The following is a 22881-nucleotide window of genomic DNA, read 5'->3' as shown; positions in this document are numbered from 1 at the left end:
GTTTTTTCCGTGGCCAGCCCCCACGGCCCAGATCATGAGTTAATATGTGCTTGTGTGTTGATCCCCGGAGCTGGCACAAAGGACTCCATTGGCAGGGGTCAAAGGAAGCGTCTTGCAGTGGCTTGGACCCATCTGCTGGAGGGCACCAAAGGCACACGTTTTCCTAACAAGGCCCTTCCCATCCTTTCTGCTGCCTGCACAATAAGTCAGGTGCAGCACTGAATGCAGAAACACTTTCCCCCTCCTTCCGGTCTGTCAGTATGAGGCTAAACAAGCAGCCGTAAATATTTGCTATGCAGAAGATGAAATGCATGGAACCTGCAAGAAAAACGTTTGGATAGCTCAGTGGTTTAAGTCACCTGGCTGCAGAGCCAGAGGTTGGGAGTTTGATCCCCCCCCCACGGTTCCTCCTGGACAGGGCTGGACATGATGATCTATTATAGGGTCCCTTCCAGCTCTGCAGGTCTAGGATAATGATGATCTAAATCAAGTTACACTAAGGAGATCACCATTCGGAAAACTTACTTTCCAATACTTTTTTAGTCCCTGGCCTTGACAGCTGCGGGTTTGAGAAACTGTAATCTGAAAAGATTTACTGTAGTTTGGCAAGCTCTAGTAAGGACGACTGAAGATGTCCATCTCAGCTCTAGTCAGTTCCTCCTTTTCCTGACCTTCTCAGCTCGGTTCGGCCTGACTGCCTCGATTCAAAACACTTCTTCCAAAAGTCTGCATGGAAATCCACCCATCTTTTCACGCACCAAATGTATGCATTTTTTACACTTCCTCTACATGCTCCCGTCTGTCTGTAATTCTGGAAAGACTATGCTGTCCATAAGGCTGGGAAGGTGCAGATTTGGGCCTGCAATTCAGTCCCAGCTGTTCACAGCCCATGAGATTCAGAACTGAGCTTTGGGTAAATTTATAGAAAACTACAGACAGAACACATTTCCGGTCACTCCTGCCCAACAGTAAACCAGAGAAGACCGTATTCTGCCTTTCGGCAGTGAACTAAAATTGCAGACCACTGCAAGATAACTCACGTCATAGGTGACTTCTTCCACCTGGTCTTTCTCCATCAGAAACACTCTGGACACCTGTTCGCAGGGCCCCTGCAGTATCCGAGCGATCAGTGGGTAATCGGTGGCCTTGAGCTTCTGCTTTTCTGCATCAAAGAGGAGCAGAGATGAGTCCTTCTATCAGAGAAGCCTTAAGGGCCCTCCTCAGCTCAACTCTGCTGAAACATAGAGGTAAGCCCCACCAGGAAAGTGGCTGCATTTGGAACAGCAGCAATTAAGCTAAGCAAGATGCCCTTTTTCGGCTTAGCGGCTGCACAGGAGAACAGGGGTAGATCAGCATTTTTATAAAGATTTTGCATGAGGTGACGGGCAGGCAAGAGATCAGAAATCTGAGAGCTGCAGATTAGATCTGTCACCCTGCGTTGTCAGCTTTCTCCTTGTGAGGAGCAGTTTCATTTTGCAGGAACCTTTTTCAAAAAGACATCACGGCTCTCGAGGCGCAAATGGCACAGCCCCACACCATGTCTCAGAATGTGACCCACTTCTTCATGCTGTGCAAGCCATACACAAACTGGGGCACATCCCTTGCAAGTGGACCTGCTCACTCTCTCCACAGTCCCATGGACAGTTTACCTGTGGGAATGGACAAACAAGGGTATCCCCTCACACATTCTGTGTGCCAAAGACAGAAGGAAGCCATGCCACTCTCCTCCGACATCTTACGTCAACCTGAGGCCAGTGGGTGAATTTGCAGCACTGATGAGATCTAACCGGTGTCTTCCTGGTTCTCAACCCAATTGCTTAAGCACTACGCTAAGCCATCGCTCTCTCCAAACCCCGCCCAGGGTACTCACCTCCACTGGTGTGAACAATGTACAGTGCAAATTCTTCAGCAGAGTTCTCAATCTGAAGACAGAAAAAGAGCAACTTGAGGGAATTTGCCTGGGCCATGCCACGTGGCCGCTTCATGTACATGGCAAGGACCCTGGGAGGGGTCACCCTCGAGTAAACAAACATGCAAGCATGCAGTAGGTTGTAGTAGAAAAGCAGGGCAGGAAAGACACTGAGAGAGATGGATGGATGGATGGATGGATGGATGGATGGATGGATGGATGGATGGATGGATGGGTGGGTGGGTGGGTGGGTGGGTGGATGGATGGATGGATGGATGGGTGGGTGGGTGGGTGGGTGGATGGATGGATGGATGGATGGATGGAGCCAAACAAGTCACACAGCGAAGAGATTTATGGGGCATAGAAGTTCCCTGGCATGTCCTCCTGTTCACGCCCCACAGAAATGTATTGTGCAGGGAGTGTGGGGGGAGGTACAGCAAAGTATGGCATGGGAGAAACCCGTTGGAGGTGAAAGCTATGTTCTGGATCCAGGCAACCTGGTTTGGTCTGCACTACCTAAGACAGAAATAAGCCACCTGAAGATTCCCAGAAGTGGGAGCCAAACGTGCCTTAAATTTGTTGAGCAACAGCTTCAGAACTTGGGGCGTCGTCATTGTGCTGTTGATTCGGACGTTCGTGATGGACCCGTAAGCAGGCGTGAACACTGACGTCTGGGGAAGAAAAAGGAACCACAGAAATGCATCAGAATAGGGAACGGCTGGGGAGCAGGAAGGAACAGAAGGTGGGGGGTTTGTTTGTGGGACAGGAAGGCGTTCAACAAATCTGTGACATCTCGGACAGGCCACTTGTCCCCTTTGCTATTTTGCTTCATGAAAGACGCACACGGCCGCCCCTCCAAAAAGAGAACTGTTTTGAGCCACAGGTGGCAGAACAAGCAAAATGGCTGAGAGTAAGGGAAAAAATGGCGGCCTGAGAATTTTATAAAAACTGGGGGAAAAGAGGCAATCAAACAGTGATCGGGTGTGATCAGTGACTGCAAACCAGATTCTGTGAATATATTTGATTGATAGCATAGTGCTGAAAAATCTAGAAAGGGACTGGGAGACGTTTCTGTCAACCTTTTTACGCCCGCTCTCCTGGTTGTTCTGGAAAGCCAAGGGCTTTCCGTGTTCCAAATGCCTGTTATATTCTAAAGCCTCCCCGAGTAGACGTTGTCTAGAGGGGTGGGTAAAAATCGAATCAATCAATCAATCAATCAATCAATCAATCAATCAATCAATCAATCAATCAATCAATCAATCAATCAATCAATATGGCTTCCCTTCCCCCTCCAGCACTGCTCCAGGCTCTTAAAAAGAGCACTAAAAGATCCAGAGAAAAGGGATCGAAGCCTCACTTTGTGATTATAGAAATGGCCGTTGATGGAGAAGCGGTGGCGCTTGATCCGCCTTTGCTCGCTCGGGGTGCGGAGGTTTCCTCTCCGACGCACGCCGACATCGCTTCGTGTCCGCATCAGCTGCGGCGTCTCTTCCTGTTGGGCCTTGAGATCTTTGTTATCTGAAAAGGAGATTCTTTTTAATAAAGTTTACTTTCAGAAAACCACAGATGTCCAAAGAGTTTCCTAGCCTTTGCAAATGGGAGTGAGTGAGGAGTGGACACCAGCCGGCTGTTCTGTGGAAAGGCTTCCAAATTCAGCCGAATCCTGCTGACTTGCGCAACGTTCCTGGTTGCTACTAGAAATCTCCTGAAGGCTGTTTGAAGTCTCTAAAAGTCTTGAGCCAACATTCCACTCTGTTTGCGGTTTGGCCTGGTGGGGGCGCTGGCACTGTGCCACTATTGTGAGACCAAATGCACGCCCTACAGTTTTGCTAGGAGAAGTCCAAGATCAAGCCGTTGTTTTTAGATCTTGTTCATAATCAATTATGCCATAGATTCCATTTGTAAGATCTTTCTGCTTTCTAAGCCCTTTAGAAGTTTCCAGACCATTTTGACATTCTATGAGGAAGGCTGAAGTGTCTGTCATTAGAGATAAGAACTCAGATCCTCTTGCTTATCCTAGTTAGTTGCAACTGCGGCTAGTTTATTGAATCAATGGAACATGCAGAGGAGTAGACTCATCAAAACCCCACTGAATCAATGGGTAAGCTGCAATTTATCCTATGACACAAGACTTCAGCCAATGTGTTCAAGCACCTTTATATTTAACCCATTTTTAAAAACCTTTTGTCCTATTGTCTTTTAGTTATCTTATCTTATCTTACATTACATTACATTATGTATATTATATTAATCTGGCTTCTATACCACCCATCCGGCCAAAGGCCACTGTGCAGTTTACAACAATGGAAATAATAAAACAATAACAACCCAGAATAACAAACATAACTAGAAATTAAAATAAAAACAGAACTGACGATGCGTTCGAATACATTATTGTTAAAACAGTTAATAAGTAGGTGCCAACTAAAAGCAGTGAGGCTGAAAACACTGAGTGGGGGGCTACAGAGGTCATTAACTACTGGATGGCTTGTTTTCCAAACCTGTTATATTCTAAAGCATGAAATTAAAAAAGATGGGGACTAGTTCTGATAGCCAGTAACAACCCGCTCCTTGAATTCCTCTGGGCAAGGATACCGAATCTGCTGGATTGAAGGAGGTGATGGTTCTAAACGAATGGCCTTTTCCATTAAGGAAGAGCAAGGGAAAAGCAGCCCATTTCCACGGAGGTCCAGTAAGGCTCCTGAATGCAACGAAATCCCTCTTAATCCATTTTTAATGGGCTCTTGGAAAAATTGCATTTCAATTTTGGATCCCCATCATGTGCCAATCCCCCCCCCTCCAGGTTTAGCCCCCAAATAAGCTGGCAGGAATGAAGAAACCCAACCAAACAATACTCAGCAGGTGGCAAACCAAGAAAAGAGACCCCAGTGGAACTTGGCATGGATGGGGGGGTGGGAGGGCTGTTTTCTCCCGAAACGACAGAGCCATTGAGGTCTCTCATGCCCATGGACCCCTGGGAAGGCAGAAAAGGGGGCATCACCCTAGAATCGGCACACCGATGTGGTTGGGACGGCTAGACATTCTTTACGGCTGGCAAAGGTGCTGCACTCCACGAACATCTGGAGAGCGGACCCCACATAACACAACTATTCCATTGTTTGAGGTGCGTAGTACCTCAAAGGCACGAAACCCTTCGCCTGCCCATGTCTGATGGCTTCTTCCAGGCCCAGCTTCATTTCCTGCTTCGGAATGAGCACCCCTTATCGACGCATAAGTTTTGACATACCCCTCCCAAGATCAGCTGCAAGGGGCCACCCCTTGACATACAAAGGACACTTCAAAGTCCTCCCTTTTTTTCGCCTTTCGAGCCTTTTCATGTGGAGACCAAAACATCAAAAGGGAGGAAGTGGGGAAGGGTTTCTGCTCTGCATCCACTGGACCGGCGAGGTCGGCTGACTGGCCAGGAAGACCAATTGTTTTCATTGTACAAGGCGAGATTTGAACCGCGGTCTCCTTGGGTGAAAGTTTCTCCCTGCTGTGCAAGTAACCTGGTGCCCCTCAGAGGTTTTCAACCACAGGGCCCATCAGGCCCAGCTAGCATGCCCAGGATTAAAGGAACTCGAGTATCAATAAGCAAAAAAGAATGGGAAACCTTTTGTGTGTGTGTGTGTGTGGAATCCACTGAGAAACGCCAACTAGGAGAAGCATAAACCAAGAGGTGCAGAAGCCTCTGGTCTCCAGAAACCTTCCTGATACACAATCAAATATGAAAGAAGAACTGCGAGAAAGTAAGAAGGAGAACAGTAGGCCAGAAGAAATGTTATATATATATATATATATATATATATATATATATATATATATATATATATATATATATATATATATATATATATATATATATATATATATATATATATATATATATATATATATATATATATATATATATATATATATATATATATATACTGACTTCCTTCCTCTGTCTGAAATGGAAGCGGGCTTCATGTGATTCTTGCAGCTCACTGCATTTCCACAGTGGGCACAGTTGTGCAACAGAGAAAAACAACCTGCATATCTGATTAAAGGAGCGCTGGCAGTTTTGACTCACCCCAGATGAGAGGACACAGCAAATGAGAAGAGGAAGTGAGGGAGGAAGTTATAGATGACTATCAAGAGATAGCAAGAGGGGAAGGGTTGTGGGGCATCAACTTATTTATCACTTATGTTAACAGCATCAGCCTACACAGCACTTTTACAACAAAGCAAAGATGCTCTTTTCAGTTCTCGGATAGGCTACTGTAAAGCATTTTGCGTGGGGCCTCCCCTTGAAGATGATCCAGGAACTTCAGCTTGTCTGGAATTAATCTTCCAGGATTTTAACTAGAACTAGCAAATCGGACACTGATCCTTTATCATCTACACTGGGTAGCAATTTATTCTCAGGCTGGCTTTGACTTTCAAAGGTCTTAAGAGGTGAGGGCCAGAGAATTTAAAGAATTGCCGCATGGCAGATTCACCTATCCGGCCACTCAGATCTTACTCCACGGCCCCAAATCAGAGGAACAGCCAGCAAACAAGAGAAGCTATGGATCAAGGCACCCAAAATTTGGGACATCTTACCATAGTAAAAATAATATTACAATAATCTTAGAACTGGATGGGACCCTATGGATCATCCAGTCCAGCCCCTGACAAGGAGGCCCAGAGGGGGAATCAAACTCCCAACCTCTGGCTCCACAGCCAGAAATCTAAACCATGGAGCTATGGGATGTCCCCCTTGGTTATTTCGCCGTTCATCTTTTCATATGCGGCAAATACTTTAAAATATATTTAGCTGACATCTTCGGATGAATATTAAGTTCTTGTGGCGGCTGTTCTCCTGTCTCTTGATTCTAGACCACTAGATTCTCTTAGATCAACTTTAGACTGTGTTCCTGTAAATTACTGTTTAATTGCATGTTTCTACTGAATTATTGTTAGCTGTTTATTATTATCATTCATTCAACAAGCCTGAAATGCCACTAGAAGCTATTGTGTATCACAAGAAGACAAGGCTCATTGAAAAAACAGTCATGTTAGGGGGGGAAATGCAAGGCAGGAGGAAAAGAGGAAGATCTAACATGAGATGGATCGGCTTAAAGCGGCGCCCTTGACTTTGCACGACCTGGGCAGGGCAGTTCACGACAAGCTCTGCTAAGGAAGACCATGTTGCAGCTTTGACCATTCTAGGATCTACTGAGAGGGTGGTTTTGCTGACTTTTTTTAAAAAAAATGACATTCAGCAATCGTGCAACAGCTCAGATCACCGAAAGCTTTCGAACGCCAAACTCTGCACGGTGGTTTCGTCTTCTCTCAAACAGGAAGGCCGGTCCGCCGAGGCTGGGATAGGGAGAGGGAGAGTCGGCTCGCTGTGGAAATGTTTATTTCTCCATGGCAACCCTGCCGAACAATGAATCCTGTTGTGCCCTTTTTCAAGACAGGAGGGCTCTGTGGCCAAGAGAAAAGGGTCTGGAGCTCCTATCAGGGCCGTGGGGGGATGAGGGCAGACGCGCTTCCCTTTTTAAAATGCCAGTCACATCGCCTCCAAAGAGGAAATCTGTGGGATGACGCCAAGAGCCTCTCCAGTCCAGCAGCTCGCCTCCCAGAGGGCTCGATCTGGTTCTTTTGGGAAGCTCCGTATGCAAGATACAAGAGCAGCTACCTTCTCTTGTGTGGTTGTTCCCCTGTAGAAATTAGTATTCAGGGGTAATTTGGGGTCCTCATTCAGGACTAGCACCTTTACCCTCAGTGAATTGGTCTGCTTCCTCTTCGAAATCACCCAGGGAGGAGACCCCTGCTACACCTTGTGGCAGGGAATTCCACAGGTCAGCTTCCCAGTACATGAAGGCAGCAAGGGCTGTGTGTTTCGTAGCTTCCATCCCAAAAACTCTCTTTTCTGTCCCATCTTACCATTTACACCCTCAGTCCAATCGCCGTCAGAGGAAGGTTCCGCATCCGTGACCTGAATGTCAGGCAAGGTGGTTGGCTTTACGACAGACCTAAGTACGAACAAAGACATTAAGGCACTGAAAACAGCAGGCAATTTTTTTTCCTCACCTCTTCTCAAAACCCAGGTTGATACAATGGATTACGATCAGGGTAATAATTAATTGGCCGAAAATGTTCTAATGGGTCAGTCATTTCGCTTTTAACCAGCAAATCAGTCATAAATATATTTGCATATTATCAAAAGTTATTTTTTTCAGGATATGGAAATTGGAGAATTTGCAACTCATTACAGAAAAGTTACTGACTCCTAGAAGAAGGTAGGTTTGTGTTTATGGACTCTGCAGCACCTGGGGGATTCTGGGAACTGTAGTCCCAAAACACACATCTGCATCTCTCGGTCGTATGTATATAATGATCAGAACAGGTCTCTACCACATTAGCAGCAGCCAGAAACGAATTTCTGCAAAAATTCACAGTGCAATCCTTCCAGCGTTCATTTCTTCCTGGTAGAAGTTCTAATGCCACTCTGACTGTAATTTTCCCCAAGAAAACTCTGATTCATCCTGCAGCCTGTGATCATTTCAATTATAGTCTCCCACAAAGCACAGCCGTGTCAGTTACAGGGCCCAGTTGCATTCGGATGCAGCTACAGATCCTGCAGCTCCCAAGCTGAAAACGTGAGGTGGAGAACTGCCATCCGGACAAGCTAGCTTTTTCGCAGAATGAGGTTTTCTTTGGGTTGGTAAAATACGAACTTTTCAGTCTCACAGAACTCTTCATAAGGCTGAGGAAGGGTCCTATGCCACTTGAAAGCTTAACTTCTAATGCTATTTTAGCACTCCCTACTCTGTTTTAGGATTTTTGCCCTGGAACCACACCTCTGTGTACCTATCTACATCTCGTTTCCCACTGAGGAAGAGTGGGAAAATAGAAAAGGAGGGCTTGTCATGGAGGCAAGGCGAAACAGGCTTTGTGGGGCGATCCGTGCCACGTTCCATCCCCCCAGAAGTACACAAGTCACAATAGCCCTGTCTGCATTTACAGCACAGGGATATTATATACATCCCAAGGCTCAGGTGTGAACAAGACATTTTTCTCACGTCTGCAACATAAAAGCCCCCGTTTCCAATTCATTAGAGGAAAAACAACTCCAGGAAATGGAACCTTTCCTCCCACCGGCTGTTTTTCTACTCCACATCACGCTTTCCTCACCGTGTCCCTTCTAACAGCCTTCCCCTTTCCATTCCAGCACTGAACCTTGTAAAAGGCGGAACCAGAACTGGCCAAGGAGAAAAGCCGAGCGAGGGAAGGGCTGGTGGCTGAAACCTGCCCTCCCCAGAGCTGTGGCTACTTTTTTTTTCTTCCCATGAAGAAGTGCCATCTGGGTGACCCACGGTCACACGGAGCATGGAGTTCGTCTCCCAGAAGACTCAGGCCAGGAGAAAAACACTGGGTTTGGTACAGACCCGTGGGCTCCCAGGTTGCAGCCGGAGTGCCAGGAAGAGGAGGACGGGGGCGGGCGGATGCGCTGGTTGTCATCCTGCATCTGCAAGCGAATTGGCCGACACAGCCCCCAGGAGATATTCAGCAAGCCCTCCACTATGAATTCTCCTTCTTCCTACAGAGCAGAGAGAAAGAGAGTGAGAGAGAAGGGTCCTTGTGAATGGTCCAGAAACGGGCCTGTTATAAAGATGCTGGAAGAATCATCCCCTGTTACTGCAGGCTTCTATGGCAGATTTCGGTCCAACTTCACGGCTATGCCATACTTTACCATTGGTGCAGCTCAACATTCAGATTCCCGAGAAGTGTTTTCACTGCACAAAGCAAGTCTCTAGCCCTTGTGACTGTGACTCCATGAACAAAACTGGGTGAAATGATGAACTTTTAAAAGTCGGGGGGTGGGAAAGTCAATAATTGCTTCTGCCATTCTTTGGGGTCTGGAGATTTTTAGAATTATAGAATAACTGCATTGGAAGGGGCTTTGAAGGCCATCGAGTCCAACCTCCTGCTCAAGGCAGGAATCCGACTTTTGGTATATGCCTTATTGATTGATGCAGGTGAGGGGTGGATGGGTTTTGATCTATTCTGTTCTGTTTGCTGAGCACTTAGGCTAGTGCCCAGCACTGTCAGCAGTATAAAAATCTATGAATGAATGGATGAATGAGTGAATGAATGAATGAATGAATGAATGAGAATTTCACAGGTTTCAGTGCCCTGTGCATAGCCCTTCTCCATGACAAACCAGAATCATGCTGAATAGCAAGGAGAAATGCAGAGCCACAGAAGGAAATCCCAATCTGAATCAACCTTGATGCTACTGCAACAAGCCAAATGGCTGTAGGGGCCTACCAAGATGCAGTTCTGCTTGCAGAAATATTTGTTGGACTTGGACAACTGTGTTTCATATGGATCTGGCAGGTAGCCATGGTTTTGAGGCATCTGCCTGCAGAGCTAGAGGTTGAAAGTTCAGTTCCCCACCGTTCTTCCTTGAGAAGGGCCGGACTTGGGAGAACCCATAGGGTCCCTTCTCGCTCTGCAGGTCTAAGATACAGAGCTACTGAGAAAGCCTGGGGGAATTCTAGAAGCCTCCATGCAAAACACAGATTCGGCACACCCCTTGTAGCCAGGTTAGCCTGATGCAGCAAAACCAGCACAGTCTTAAAGATTAACAAGTATTCTTTGGCACAAACTCTCCTGGACTATAGTCCACTGCTTCAGCTGCAGAAAAGGAAAAGCTGCTATTTTTTTTCTCAAAAAGCACCCTACAGATGGGTTGCAGGGCTCCCCTTCTGGGGGCGCAGAATTCTGACTCAGCCGCGCAGCTGTGTTTTTTTTTTTTTCCCAAGGCGAGCCGCACGCCCCGCCTTCCTCGTCAAGTCCCATCCCAGCTGCCTCGGCAGAGCTGGTTCCTCTTACCTCTCTGTGCCGTAGCTGCAAGTTCTGCCCCTCGTAGTAGAGGTTGTACGTCTTCAGGTGCAACAACAGCTCGTTCCTGGAAGGGTTCAAAATGCAGCAGGAGTTTGAGACCAGCGCAGAAGGAGAAGGACCAGTTCTGCCTCTCCAGAACCTACACAGCGCCCGACCCTCTGGAGCCGCAGAGAAGATGCACGCGGCACATCTTGTGGGAGAGCCTTTCCGATCTCTGAAGGTGCCTTTTGGATGACCGGCCTCTCCGCCTTCTCTTCTGGCCTCCATTCTAAGCCTTCCTCTCGTTCCACCCGGGCTCAGGACCCCAGAACCTGAAAATGCCTCCCTCCACTTTCCCCCACCAACGGTGCCTTTCCCCCACCACCAGCCCCCTCGCTTACCTGGAGATGTATTTGTCTCGCCCACAGGGAACCAAGGAGTTCTCGCTGAGACCGTCCATCCCTGGGAAGGGTCTTTCATGAGGAAAAGAGGCCTGTTGTAGGAAACGGAAGAAGAAGCCCCAATGAGACACAGCCTTCCTTTAAGAACTCTACAGGGTCTTAGGATCCAGAGGGCAACGGATTCCGTGGCTGTCCAGAGCCTTCTATGTGCTTGTGGTTTTTTGGGGGGAAGAGGGGTTGTTTTGTTTTTGCTTTAACAGATGGCTTAAAACGGCAGGGTCGAAAGTCCAAGGGAGGGATAGCCCTGGGTCCTTAAGTTAAAAAAAAAAAAAAGTTAAGTGGCATGAGCCGCAACCTCAGTTCACACCTATGGAGGTGGCTGCAAGTGCGTGAGGAATGCCAGTAAGCCGCTGGCCAGCATCACCCTCTGCTACCTTTCCCGCAAAGCACAGACCGAAAATACAATATGGAAAACTGCCCAACCACCGTGCAAAGTCTATTTCACCTGCATATTATATACCAATGGCAGAACTTATTTTTAAATGTTTAAATAAATTTTTTAAAAGTAAATAATAAATAAACTTGCTTTTCCTGAGACTGGGGTGGCCAGAACGAAGGATAAAACTCGCACAAGGACTGTGTTACATTTGCAACCTGTCCAAAGTCATCATTCATTCTCCAGTTGCTTGGACTTCCCACGATACATACTGGATATTTAAATGAAATGACACCATCTGGTCTGGTTCAAAGTCCCTGCTGAGCACCCCAACGGAAATTCTGAACCCTCAATCGCCAGCCACGGGAAATCTTACTAGGCCACCCTGTCAACAGCCCGTGCCCATTCACGTTCAACCTGTCCTACGGGCTGAAAACTTAATCTTTTCCCTTCCCAAACGGGAAGAAGACATAACAAATGCTATTTTGGGTGACGAGCGCCACACACTTAAGGACAACAGCCAACACACACTTTGTGATCCCAGCAGGTGTCAAGAAGACAGAAGCCTGCGGTTTTCACAAAGCAGGAAGGGGAGACGTTTAAAGCCGGAGACGACATCATCAGCGCTGCATTGTTCTGCAAAAGGAGGTGGGTGGCGGTGGGGGGAGCAGACCAGAAGCACGAAGAATACCCCCCATCTCCCAGCGGGACGGCTGTCTAAACTCTGCGTTTCCTGCCTCTCTCCCCCGTCTTCGTTTCTAAATGCTTTTTCAACGTCAATTTCACGGTCACTCGTTTGTTGTTTCCTTCTGTCTGGCTTAAGCATTTCCACTTTGGGTCTAGCGACCAACTTTTGACGGCATCGGGGCCAACAAAGGTATTTTGCGGCCTGAAGCCAATGAAGAAGGGAGAGCGCCCCCGATCACTTCGCACACTGAAGTGAACCGAGCAGGGTTTGCAGCCAGCCGGCAAAACCTCCCACTGCAAAGGAAAGAAGTGTGTGGGGGGGGCTGAGGGGGTGCAGAGAGGTTTGCTTGACCTGCCCAGACCCCTCTCTGCCCCTTGCACCGCGATCTGCCCCGTCCACCTCCTCCATGGCTAGAGCGACAGAAAGTCCTGCCCCCACCCACAACGAAATTGACACATGCACCCAAACACAACCGCCTTTAGTGGGATCACTGTGTTCGAGAAGGCTGGGCCAGGGCCTTCAGCGACACCACTGCTCCCAGCATGTGAAAACCTCTGCTTCCAGTGTGTTCTTCTGACTGACCGCTCTTCCCTTCCCTGTTTCAAATGTGGGTGAGCAACCACTCCCAGGCTCGGAAACCTGGGAGCATAGTTCCACATTTTCCCTAAGATGTGCATTTATTGGCCTTTTTTCAGCTACTGTACTACGCTGACCCGAGTGAAGGGACCACAGCCTCCCTGTCTTCCCCCATCCCACGACAGTGACACATCTTTTAGCCGCCCAGAGTCTCACATTTTTATTCCTTGGAAATGCCCCCGAGAGCCTGGCAAACTTGTGATCTCTCCCGGCAGAATACCTGTCTGCTTACACTGACTCTCAAGAGGTGCCGGGGCACTGGGAATGGCCCCTGGGGTGGGGGCTGCTCCCACCACCGGCTGAGCGTGCACAGCGTGGGCCTTGCCCCCTCACTCTGCCCTCAGGCAGACAAAAGTCCTCTGCAAAGCACGACCATCAGCACACCCTTGCAGCTCCTTCAATCATTTCATTCCAGAAAAGCAGGTGAACTCCTGGAGGGCACAGGAAACGTAGACTGAAGGAAAGGCAGCACCTCATCTGCAAATATAGGTAGCAAACAAATGCATTTGGAAGAGCGCTGTTGTCTTCCCTCGGTCATCAGGCGTCTGGTGCTTGCATTCTTGCCTCCCAGTCACGCACATGCAGCAGTGCTGGAAATCCAGCTGTTCATCATCCCTCAGGTGGGAAGAGATTCACAGCTTCCTAAAGCTGCTTGAGATCCTTGGAGAGAAACCTTCACTGCGCCTTGTGACCCTCTTAAAATCGCAGCTCACGTACCAAACCCCAAAACAGACTCTTTAACGATTAGCTGGCAACTCCCAGACATATTTCCAGAAGCAGCTCCTGCCTGCTTCCAGATGTTATCTAGACAGCCTCTAGGATGCTCTTTCCTTCCCCCCCTTTTCTGCAATGAGCATCCATTGCTAACAGCTGGAAATAAGGAACAGATAAGTATTTTCCAAAGGATACGCTTTTGGAAACAGCCTAGCTCAGGAGAAAATGAAGAAAAGATGTACGAAGAGGACCACAATAAAGGTCTGTTTAGGCTTCCATCCTGTATTGGCATCAATGGAAGCTGCATTGAAGGCAACAGAATTTACTTCTGAGCAGACATGGGCTGTTTGTTCTGCTTCTAACAGCAGCCACCCAAATGCCCACAGGAGAGATACACAGCAACCGCCTTTATCTTTCTTCCATTCACTTCTCCAAAGTGTCTGATTCTTCACAACTTAGGACTTCTCGGCTTATACACGGCTTTGAGGCCACAGTGACTCATAAGATGACTGGAGGGTTTTTAAGAACCTCCGAAGCAATTAGCCATCAGAAGATCCAATGGCGCTGAGTTCCGCCAGCTGATAAAGCATGGTGTGAGCTTGTGGTCCAAAGGTGGAGAGCCTCTTCTCATGGTTTTTTTGGTAAATCGGTCCTCTGCAGCCACACAAGTATCAATAACCACAACTGTTTGCAGCGATACAACAAAGGATGTTTTTTAAAAGGTGGTCGTGGGCTGGCCACCCCGTCTCAGCTTGTTGCAATGAGAACAGACAGAAAAGGAAGGCTGCCATGAAATTCTCCTTCAGCTACCAGAAGAGAGGAAGGATGTAAGTGTAGCAGGAAAAAAAATTATTTGTCCAGACGGAAATGATAAAATGAATGTCACAGCGTAAGTGTGTTGCATGTGATGAGAACAGCGATATCAGTTTGACAAGACAGCCCGGCGCAGGTTTCAGCTTCACTCAGAACAGCGAGCGGGGACACAGCTTTATCTACGGAACTCCCCTCCACACAGAGACCAGCCTTCTCAGACACCCCGACGGTGGGAGATGGCTCTTCCGGGAGCCCTTAGTTGGGCTACTTTGAGCTGCCATCATTTTAATCCTGCTTTTAGCCACTCTGGAAACTCCAAGCAGCGCACAGAGCTACCAACAACCAAGACAATTTAAAGCATTTCATATGGGTCTCTCCAAGGCTCAGTAGGTTCTAGTAAGGTGTCATGGATAGAATGGCAGACTAAGAGCCAAGAAACCTGGCTTCAGAACCCCTCTCGGTCATGGAAATTCATGGGGCGGGAATTAATGGGGCTGCTTAGATATTAGCCTCTGTTAGGCATCCTTCAGTCTTGAAAGACTATGGTAATGTGCTCTGTATGGAGGACTTGGAACAGCATCTAGTGTGGCTGAGGAGGCCGATTTGAGAGTGACAATCCCTTCCACACTGAAGACAAATCCAATCTGACCCCTGTCCAGCTCCCTGATTTTGCTTGTTTCGGGACTGCCTCTTTGCCTTGGCCTGCTGGACAAGGGTCTCTTCAAATTGAGAGAGGACGTGATGCACTGCCTGCCTCCAGGCTGAACGCTGAGATGTCAGGGCTTCCCATCTGTTGAGGTCCATTCCTAAGGCCTTCAGATCCCGCTTGCAGATGTCCTTGTATATCGCAGCTGTGGTCTCCCTCTGGGGCAATTTCCCTGCACTAATTCTCCATATAGGAGATCCTTTGGAATCCGACCATCAGCCACTCTCACGACGTGCCCAAGCCAACGTAGACGTTGCTGTTTCAGTAATGTATTCATGCTAAATACTCCAGCTTGATCTAGGACTACTCTGTTTGGGACTTTGTCCTGCCAGGTGATACCAAAAATGCATCGGAGACAACGCATATGGAACGTGTTCAGCTTCCTCTCCTGCCATGCACAAAGGGTCCAGGACTCACTGCAGTACAGGAGTGTGCTCAGGACACAGGCTCTATAGACCTGGATAGCCTCATATGAATGAAAATAGGTAGATAGGTAGGTAGGTTGGTCAGTCGGTTGATCGGTCGGTCAGTTGGTCCACCCCAAAGCCACATGAACCAAATGTCTGATGAGGGAAGAGGCAGCTTTCTGATGGCATTGTTTGATTTTTTTTTTAAATGCAGTCTTCACTGAGGAGCCCCAACTGCACAATTCAGAATAAATTAGCGCCTCCGTCTATTTACTTGTTTTGCATAATTTATGCCACTCGTAAGATGTCAGTTTTGCCATGCATTTCAAATGCCTCGCCATCTGCCCCAAGATGAATAGAAGGTGCCGGCTGAGAATCGATCGCCCCAGGGAAACCCAGAGCAGGGAGAGGATGAGGTGCTGAAAATCTCACTCCTTAATGACTACCATCTAACACGTCCACACTCTTTGGGCCTAAATCAGATAATGGCCATGCTTATCTCCACCACGGCAGGGGCTAGAGACTTGTTTTTACTTTTAAAAGGAAGAAGGGATTCAGTATTATTTTTTTCCCTTTTCATTTTCCTCCATCAAGGATTAAAAAAAAAAAAGGTACCACATTACACAGAAATTTGGGAGAACACTGGAAAGAAATCCTCAACGAAACTGCTACCTCTTTTGGGATAAGAATTCTTTAGGGAAGTGTTTCCCAAACTTGGGGTCCCCAAATGTTCTTGGACTGCAACTTCCAGAAGCCTTCACCACTCGCTGTGCTAGCCAGGATTTCTGGGAACTGTAGTCGTAGAACCTCTGGGGACCCAGGTTTCGGAAGGATTGCTTTAGGGCATCCTCTTCTTATCAAGTTTCCTGTTATCCGTTTAGCTAAACACACCAGTCCTCTCTGGGTCAGGCAAGGCACATGAGCGCATAACGCTTTCACGCATCACCAAGTCCCTGCCTCAAATTCAGCATTCTGCATGCGTTCAGAAAAACACCTAAGCAGGACATAGGTTTTCGGTTCTTCAAAAAATGATTTCTGTACAAGAAGGTCTCCAAGGTGAGGCCATTGCAACTGACGTGGCCGTTCCATACGTCAACGTTCTCTATAGTATCATAAAGTTTATCTCATTGTCTAAACATGTGACTAGTCTTGAACACTGCGATGGTAACTGTTTGTCTTTCCAAACAACAGCAACTTCTGTTTTCAACTAAATCTGTGCTTTCTATTTTTATTTATTTATTTGAAATATTTTTTTTTATCCCCCCTTTCTCCTTAAAAAGAACCCAAGTGGCAAAAAAATGCTTTTTTTGGGGGGGGGACAACTTCTCAGAGGGCAATAAAAGTAAGGGATCTAAGTCAGGAAGAGAGTGGGCAGCCCACACACAAATGCCAGGTCCACTGGACAAAATGAAGGCTGCCATCCTATACCCGTTTTAATATACACCACATTAAATTTAACGGGGCTTACATCAGGATCGATTTGCCTAGGATTGTACCGTGAGACATTTAAGCTTCCCTGCCTGCTTAACCTGCTCAACTTAACAGAGTAAGGTTTATTTGCAGGTAATCATTTTACAGAAGAGTTTTTATAGGAGGACTTTTACCCCTCCCCAAAAGGAGTCCCTAAAAATACTCAGATCATTAAAATTTCTCCATTAAGTGTCATAAACATGGCAAGCCATACCATTTTTATAGGCTAAGCTATCAGTGCTATTAAATGTTATCAGGTTAACACAGTGAAACAAGTTTAGGTCTGATAAGAAAATACACAGCACACTACAGTTTGTTCTGCAGGCTATTTTTTTCCAGGGTTCAGAAGCATTTCTCCACCGCACTCTTCCGAAATGCTGCATCCTGGCTCTCTTCCGTGAAATGGGCTCAACATCTGTGATGGCTGATTCTTGGCAAGCAATGTAAGGTAACTAACATTCCTGTTATGCACTGAGGCAAGCCATCATCGTTAATCTGGAGCCAGCAAATGAGGGGCTCCAAAGAACAAAGACATAGAAACAGATGGTATTTTTAAAAAAAACCAATCATAGATAACCAACAGCAGCCCAAAGGGTGGGATCTAAACACACGCACATACAGAAACACATCTTGCCTTCATTCCATGTAATCACTCTCAAGGGGGACTCGATCCCCCGAAAGCCATAATCTGAACTAAAAATAACTTTAAACCACGGCCCTGTTTCCAGCAAACCCATCTGTTCTGCAAACAAGCAGCTGCTCCCCAGATGAAACAGGCAATGAACCGTGGCCGAATCAAGATCTGGGCGGCCCGACCCTTTGGATCAGCGGCAGGCCAAGCGCTCCCGGCTAGCGACCGGGCGCACAGGGAGGGGCGTCCCTTGAGGAACGGGAACGGCTCGCCAGTATTGCATGGCTTTCGGTCACTTTCCATGCAATGGTGTTTGGGAGAAAGACGTGTCAAGAGTTTAACCTGGTTTCACCATCTGGGTTTTTCAGACAGTCCTGTTCAGACATCGTGACAAGATATTCTCCTACAGAATTTTAGCCTGCTGTAACCAAACCGTCAAGATCCTCCCTTTGCAGTCCATGACTGCCAAACGGGGTAGCAGAGTTCATCTATTTCAGGACACCAAAAAAACCCAAATTAAAAAAAAAACAGGCTTGTGCACTGAGAGAAACTGACTTTAGCTTCTGTGGGTTGCAATCCTCTTCTCCCCATGCACGCCTGACGGATCAGTGTGCGATCCACAAGAAACGGGGGCTAAAATAAACCTTTCCATTTTAAGGACTTTTCTCCCCACGGGTTGTTTACAACACAGCATGGGCTGTTTCTCTGATTTTCTGGGGACGAGACAAACCACAAGGGCTCCAATGTCAAAATAAACAAGCCGCGGATCTTCTGTCTGTGCCTCGCTGGGATGCTCCGGCTCTCAGCCACTCTCCCCCTGCAAGGCTCTGCTTTAGTCTGTGATGCGAGCCTTCTCTTAATGCCTGGATCTTCCCTGTCTTGATTGAAGGGCTGGATCTCAATTAGAGTAGACCGCTGCAAGCAGGCTATGTATTAAAGTCAACGTTTGGGTAAATCCTGTGGATTGGGCAGGATTTCTCTTCCCACCCCACTGTGGAGGAACAACTGGAGACGGGCCAAAGATTTCCACTTAATCCACAGCACAGACCAGGGTTGGACCCCCCCATAGGTTCCAGCTGTAAGATCTGGGTCACCCACATCTGCACAGTTTTGCAACATCTGATGGCCCAGGCCTGAATGTGGGGAGGTGGGGATCCAGGATGGGTAAAGCGATAAGCTACTTTCTGTTTGCGCTCAGAAATCACAAACTAACCCCCCCCCCCCCAAGATAGGACTTCTGTATCTACAAACAGAGATAAAGAGGTTATCTCTCTGTGGCCGGGAGAAGAAAGTGACTGTCTTGCCAACAATTCCTCATTGTTTGTGTCCCAGGGTTGCAAGCTTCGTTCAGATAAGCACAGCCTTGAAGCCAAACTGCCCTCAAGCCTCCCTCCTCCTTGCTGCTGGATCTTGGAGACGGTCTGGGATGGGAGGAGGGAAGTTCTTCAGCGATGAGACCATCGGAGTGTCTCCGCACAAGCTTCTCCTGCCTCCAGATGAGGGTGGCTTTGTTGGGTGGCTGCGCTGCGGCTCAAGGGAGCACACGACAGCTCTCTAGCAGACAATTCTAGGACCTCGCCAGACCACAAATCCCATAATTCCCCAGCAATTAGTGGGATCGAACACTTTCAACTCTTAAATAAAATAAAATAAAATAAAATAAAATAAAATAAAATAAAATAAAATAAATAAATAAATAAATAAATAAATAAATAAATAAATAAAAAAATAAATAAATAAATAAATAAATAAATAAATAAATAAATAAATAAATAAATAAATAAATAAATAAATAAATAAATAAATACAATGTGTGTGGTATAGACGGAGCAATACCCTGGCTACCGTGATGCCACACAGTGCTGTTTCATTATAGCGCAGTGCCACCAGTGGCCATTTTGGTGGTGCCCGAAGGAGTGCAATTGGCCTGGGGGCCATTTTGTGGCACTTGGAAGGGCCACATGCATTACTCTTCCATGCTTCGAGTACAATATTTCTGTGAGATTTTCACCTGTCCCATAGGGCACTGTGTTAAACTGCCCTGTTTAGCGCTGTTTCACTTAGCACTCTGTCTGCTATAAATGCATCCACAGCGCTCAGCAAGGTATTACTGTACACACTTCGAGACCTGTGATAATCTGGAGCATACAGTTAATGCGAATTTAATTATGCTCTGTATGCTTTCCTTACTCACGGACCCATGTGGAACATGTATGCATGCATCCACAACATCACTGTTGTGCTCAAATGCCCCTAAAAATATAGTGGGGCTCCTCTGAGCAATTTAGGCTGAACACTCAATGGTTTTTCTTCTGAAAGGGGGAGCCATCTCAGCTGAGGGAACTTCCCACTTTGTGAATACGTCCAGTGCCAACTTTCCATTGTTCATCTGCTGCACTTCCCCCTTGCTTTCATCCTGCAATCCTGATCACCACAGGGTAGACCAGGTGCTACAGAAATTGCTAAGCCTGGCTCCAGAAGCTAACAGGGTCTCTCACCTTTGGCTCTGGCCATTTCAGTAAGCATTGCCTCTGTTCATTCAGGCACTTCTTCATAAGGCCCAGAAACTTTCTTTTTAAAACTGGTTGTAGAGGCTCTGAGGAAGCAAAATTCTGTACCCCTAGCCACCCTCCAGAGAAACATGCAACTCCTAGGGCCCTGTTTAATTAGGGCTTCTTACACTGGCTTTGGGAGAGGAATGTGAAACCTGGAGGGGAAATTATGAACACAATCTAGCCAACTTACAGGGTTTCTTCAAGATGCAACGGACCCCCTCCCAGTTTCAAGGGTTTTACACGTGAATGACTTCAAATCCCTTTTGCATGTCATTGGCTTCATAAGAATGAAGCCATATTTTATTTTAATCACTTGTGTTAAATTTAAGAGGAGCCGAAGGTCCTTCTTGATGGTGAGATAACGCCCAAAAGTTTTCCAAGGGTTTGCTTAAAGTAATGTTTACGGGTGCCAAAAATAGCCACAGAAAGAAGGTCTCAAAGCACAGCCCCGGCGAAAGGTGATCATTTTAAAGAGTCCGACGGACTTAAGCCAGAGAGCGCTAAGCGCCTGCTTTGCCTTCCCACGGAAGTTGACGGGCCTTTGTTTCATTCTAGGTTGGAGAGAGGGGGCTCCGCACCCCACCGTTCTTCCTAACCCATTTTGTTGAACTGAACAATCGTTGCCTTGCTTCATGGTGTAACAAAAGCCATTGACTCTGTGGGGGGATACCATTTCTGCCCCGAAGGGTCCACGTCACAAAGGATCTCTTCAAGCAACCCAGTACGGCCTGGGCATGCGACCGGCTGGTGAACGGTGGCCGCACAGCTCAGGGGTTTAAGGCACCTGGCTGCGTGAGCCAGAGGTTGGGAGTTCGATTCCCCCCACCCCCCAGCCCCACTGGGCTTCCTTGACAAGCACTGGATTCCGGGACCCCTAAAGTCTTCCTCCACTTCTAAGACTCCTCCACCCAACCACTTCCTTTCACCTCTGCCATTCCTTCCACTTGGCAGGTGGTGTCTCTCCTCTCTCTCTCCCCCCCCCCCCCCGGTTTCTTCGCTTCAGCACAGCGGCTGTGAGATCCCACAAGGAACCCAAAGTTACCTCTGGATCCTCAGGCCTGCCGGATCCTGCTCACCCCTTCTTTCCACCTCTTACACTCCCGCCATTCCACAAGCTGTTTCACCCCTTCTTTTCACAACCCGGTTTTATTTCACTGGAAAAGCTGCTGTGCCATCTGAGGCACCACGCATTTGGAAACAGTTTTTACCCCTCTGCACCTGTTTCAAGCCTGAGAGGAAGCTTCCCCCCCCCAAAAAAAGCCATTTCACTTTTGGAAAAAAGTCCTTCGCCCTCCCCTGAACGACCCAAAACTAGTGGCAGGGGAGAGGGCAAAGTTCTTTCCTCTTGCGGCCCCAGAAAAGTCTGGGTTTTATCAGAATATAACTGTGCTCCTTCTGGCCAAGAGGGTTATCCTTTGAATGTTTGTGACCAACATTAACAGCAGATTGTCATGTCACAATTCTGCAAGCCTGCACAGCTATAAACCTGAGCATCGAATATTATGCTCCGTTCATCTGAAGAACTGAAACTGCCATCCACGCACCCTCATGAACCCCCCCCTTCCCCATATCTGTTAAAAGTTCATATGAGATGTTTCTTCTTTTTCCTTGAAAGAAATGAGCATGTCCAGCTGGACTCAAGGATCTAGAGGGTCCCTTCTGGAGCTGATGATATTATCTGTGGTGGACTTCAGCCACGCAGTGTTATGTTGATAGGGAAGAAAAGGGCCAGCATCCCACTTCCCAAGAATATAACCTCCGCCATGTTCGTAGGTGCACAGTGCACCAGACTACACCTACCCTCATCCCCAGGCCGTGGCGTCCAGCTGTCGTTCGACACCTCTGGATCCACTAGATCACGGGAAGCTGTCCAAGCGCATCGACTGGGGTGGAGAGAGGTCCTTTGTCACAAAAGGGGGGGGGTTGCACCCACAAAAAGAGTTGCAACCTCCCTGGGGCTCCTTAAGCAGCCACGCTTGAGCTCTGGCTGGTGTTCAAACAGGAAACCCGCGCATGGGGCACCGCGGAGTGATGATGACGCTCCAGAGTTCCTCTTTTAGGGCTTCTTCTCTGGCTGCCCCTCCCCCCACTTCCCCATCCTCTCCAGATCAGAGAACAAAGTCGAGAACAATGCAAGACATCGCCAGGGCTTTTTTTTTAAGGGGGTGTCCTTTCAGCCTGGCACAACAAAAGCTAAACGTCTAGGGGATGTGCTGGGAGGAAAAGGCAAGCATCACACCATTCAAGGATGATGACTCCCCAACAAGCCAGGGCACCCCCCACCTTCCAGCACTGACTCTCTGACACCCCCCCCCCAGTCCTGCTTAATCCCCTCCCTGCTCCAGGCAAAACAAAGCACCTTGGATCGCATCCCTTCTTTGCGCACAAGGTAGCAAAAAGGGCACAGACGCCCCCCCTCCCAGGACGCGCAACCAAGATCGTCTCTAACCCCTAGGCTCCTGTCCCGGGGGGGGATGCGCGTCCGTCCCAGCCCTTCTCCTCCACCTGCTTTGCAGCGGCTGCGGGGCCTCGCAGGAGAACTTCTCGGCCACGGATCGGGGCTCCCCCCCCCCGTCCCTTCTCCGTCTCGGGCCGGGACTTTCGGCGCGCTTCCTCGGGAGTAGGGTAAAAGCCGCTCCGGGCAGGGGGTCGC

The 22881-nt window shown here is 47.9% G+C and overlaps 1 protein-coding gene across 2 annotated transcripts in view; it reads right to left on the bottom strand.

The window, feature by feature from the left end:
• The window catches only part of RASSF2 (Ras association domain family member 2), a 29222-nt gene that overhangs the window by 5733 nt on the left and 608 nt on the right, over window positions 1-22881 (bottom strand). Inside the window, exons 2-9 of one of the 2 annotated variants that reach the window (XM_020780172.3) lie at window positions 11173-11264; window positions 10781-10856; window positions 9331-9482; window positions 7826-7914; window positions 3267-3427; window positions 2479-2580; window positions 1871-1922; window positions 1041-1162 (exon numbers count right to left, since the gene is read on the bottom strand). In XM_020780172.3, coding sequence (XP_020635831.3) covers window positions 1041-1162; window positions 1871-1922; window positions 2479-2580; window positions 3267-3427; window positions 7826-7914; window positions 9331-9482; window positions 10781-10856; window positions 11173-11231 — 813 coding nt within the window. In that variant the 5' untranslated portion in view covers window positions 11232-11264. Of the gene's footprint in view, window positions 1-1040; window positions 1163-1870; window positions 1923-2478; window positions 2581-3266; window positions 3428-7825; window positions 7915-9330; window positions 9483-10780; window positions 10857-11172; window positions 11268-22881 lie in introns of both variants that reach the window. The other variant, XM_020780171.3, reaches the window with a different exon arrangement.

Source organism: Pogona vitticeps, chromosome 8 (genome assembly GCF_051106095.1).
Source record: "Pogona vitticeps strain Pit_001003342236 chromosome 8, PviZW2.1, whole genome shotgun sequence".
Lineage (NCBI taxonomy): Eukaryota > Metazoa > Chordata > Lepidosauria > Squamata > Agamidae > Pogona > Pogona vitticeps.
Note: the sequence above shows the minus strand (reverse complement) of the source record. Positions and strands in the feature narration are given on the sequence as shown.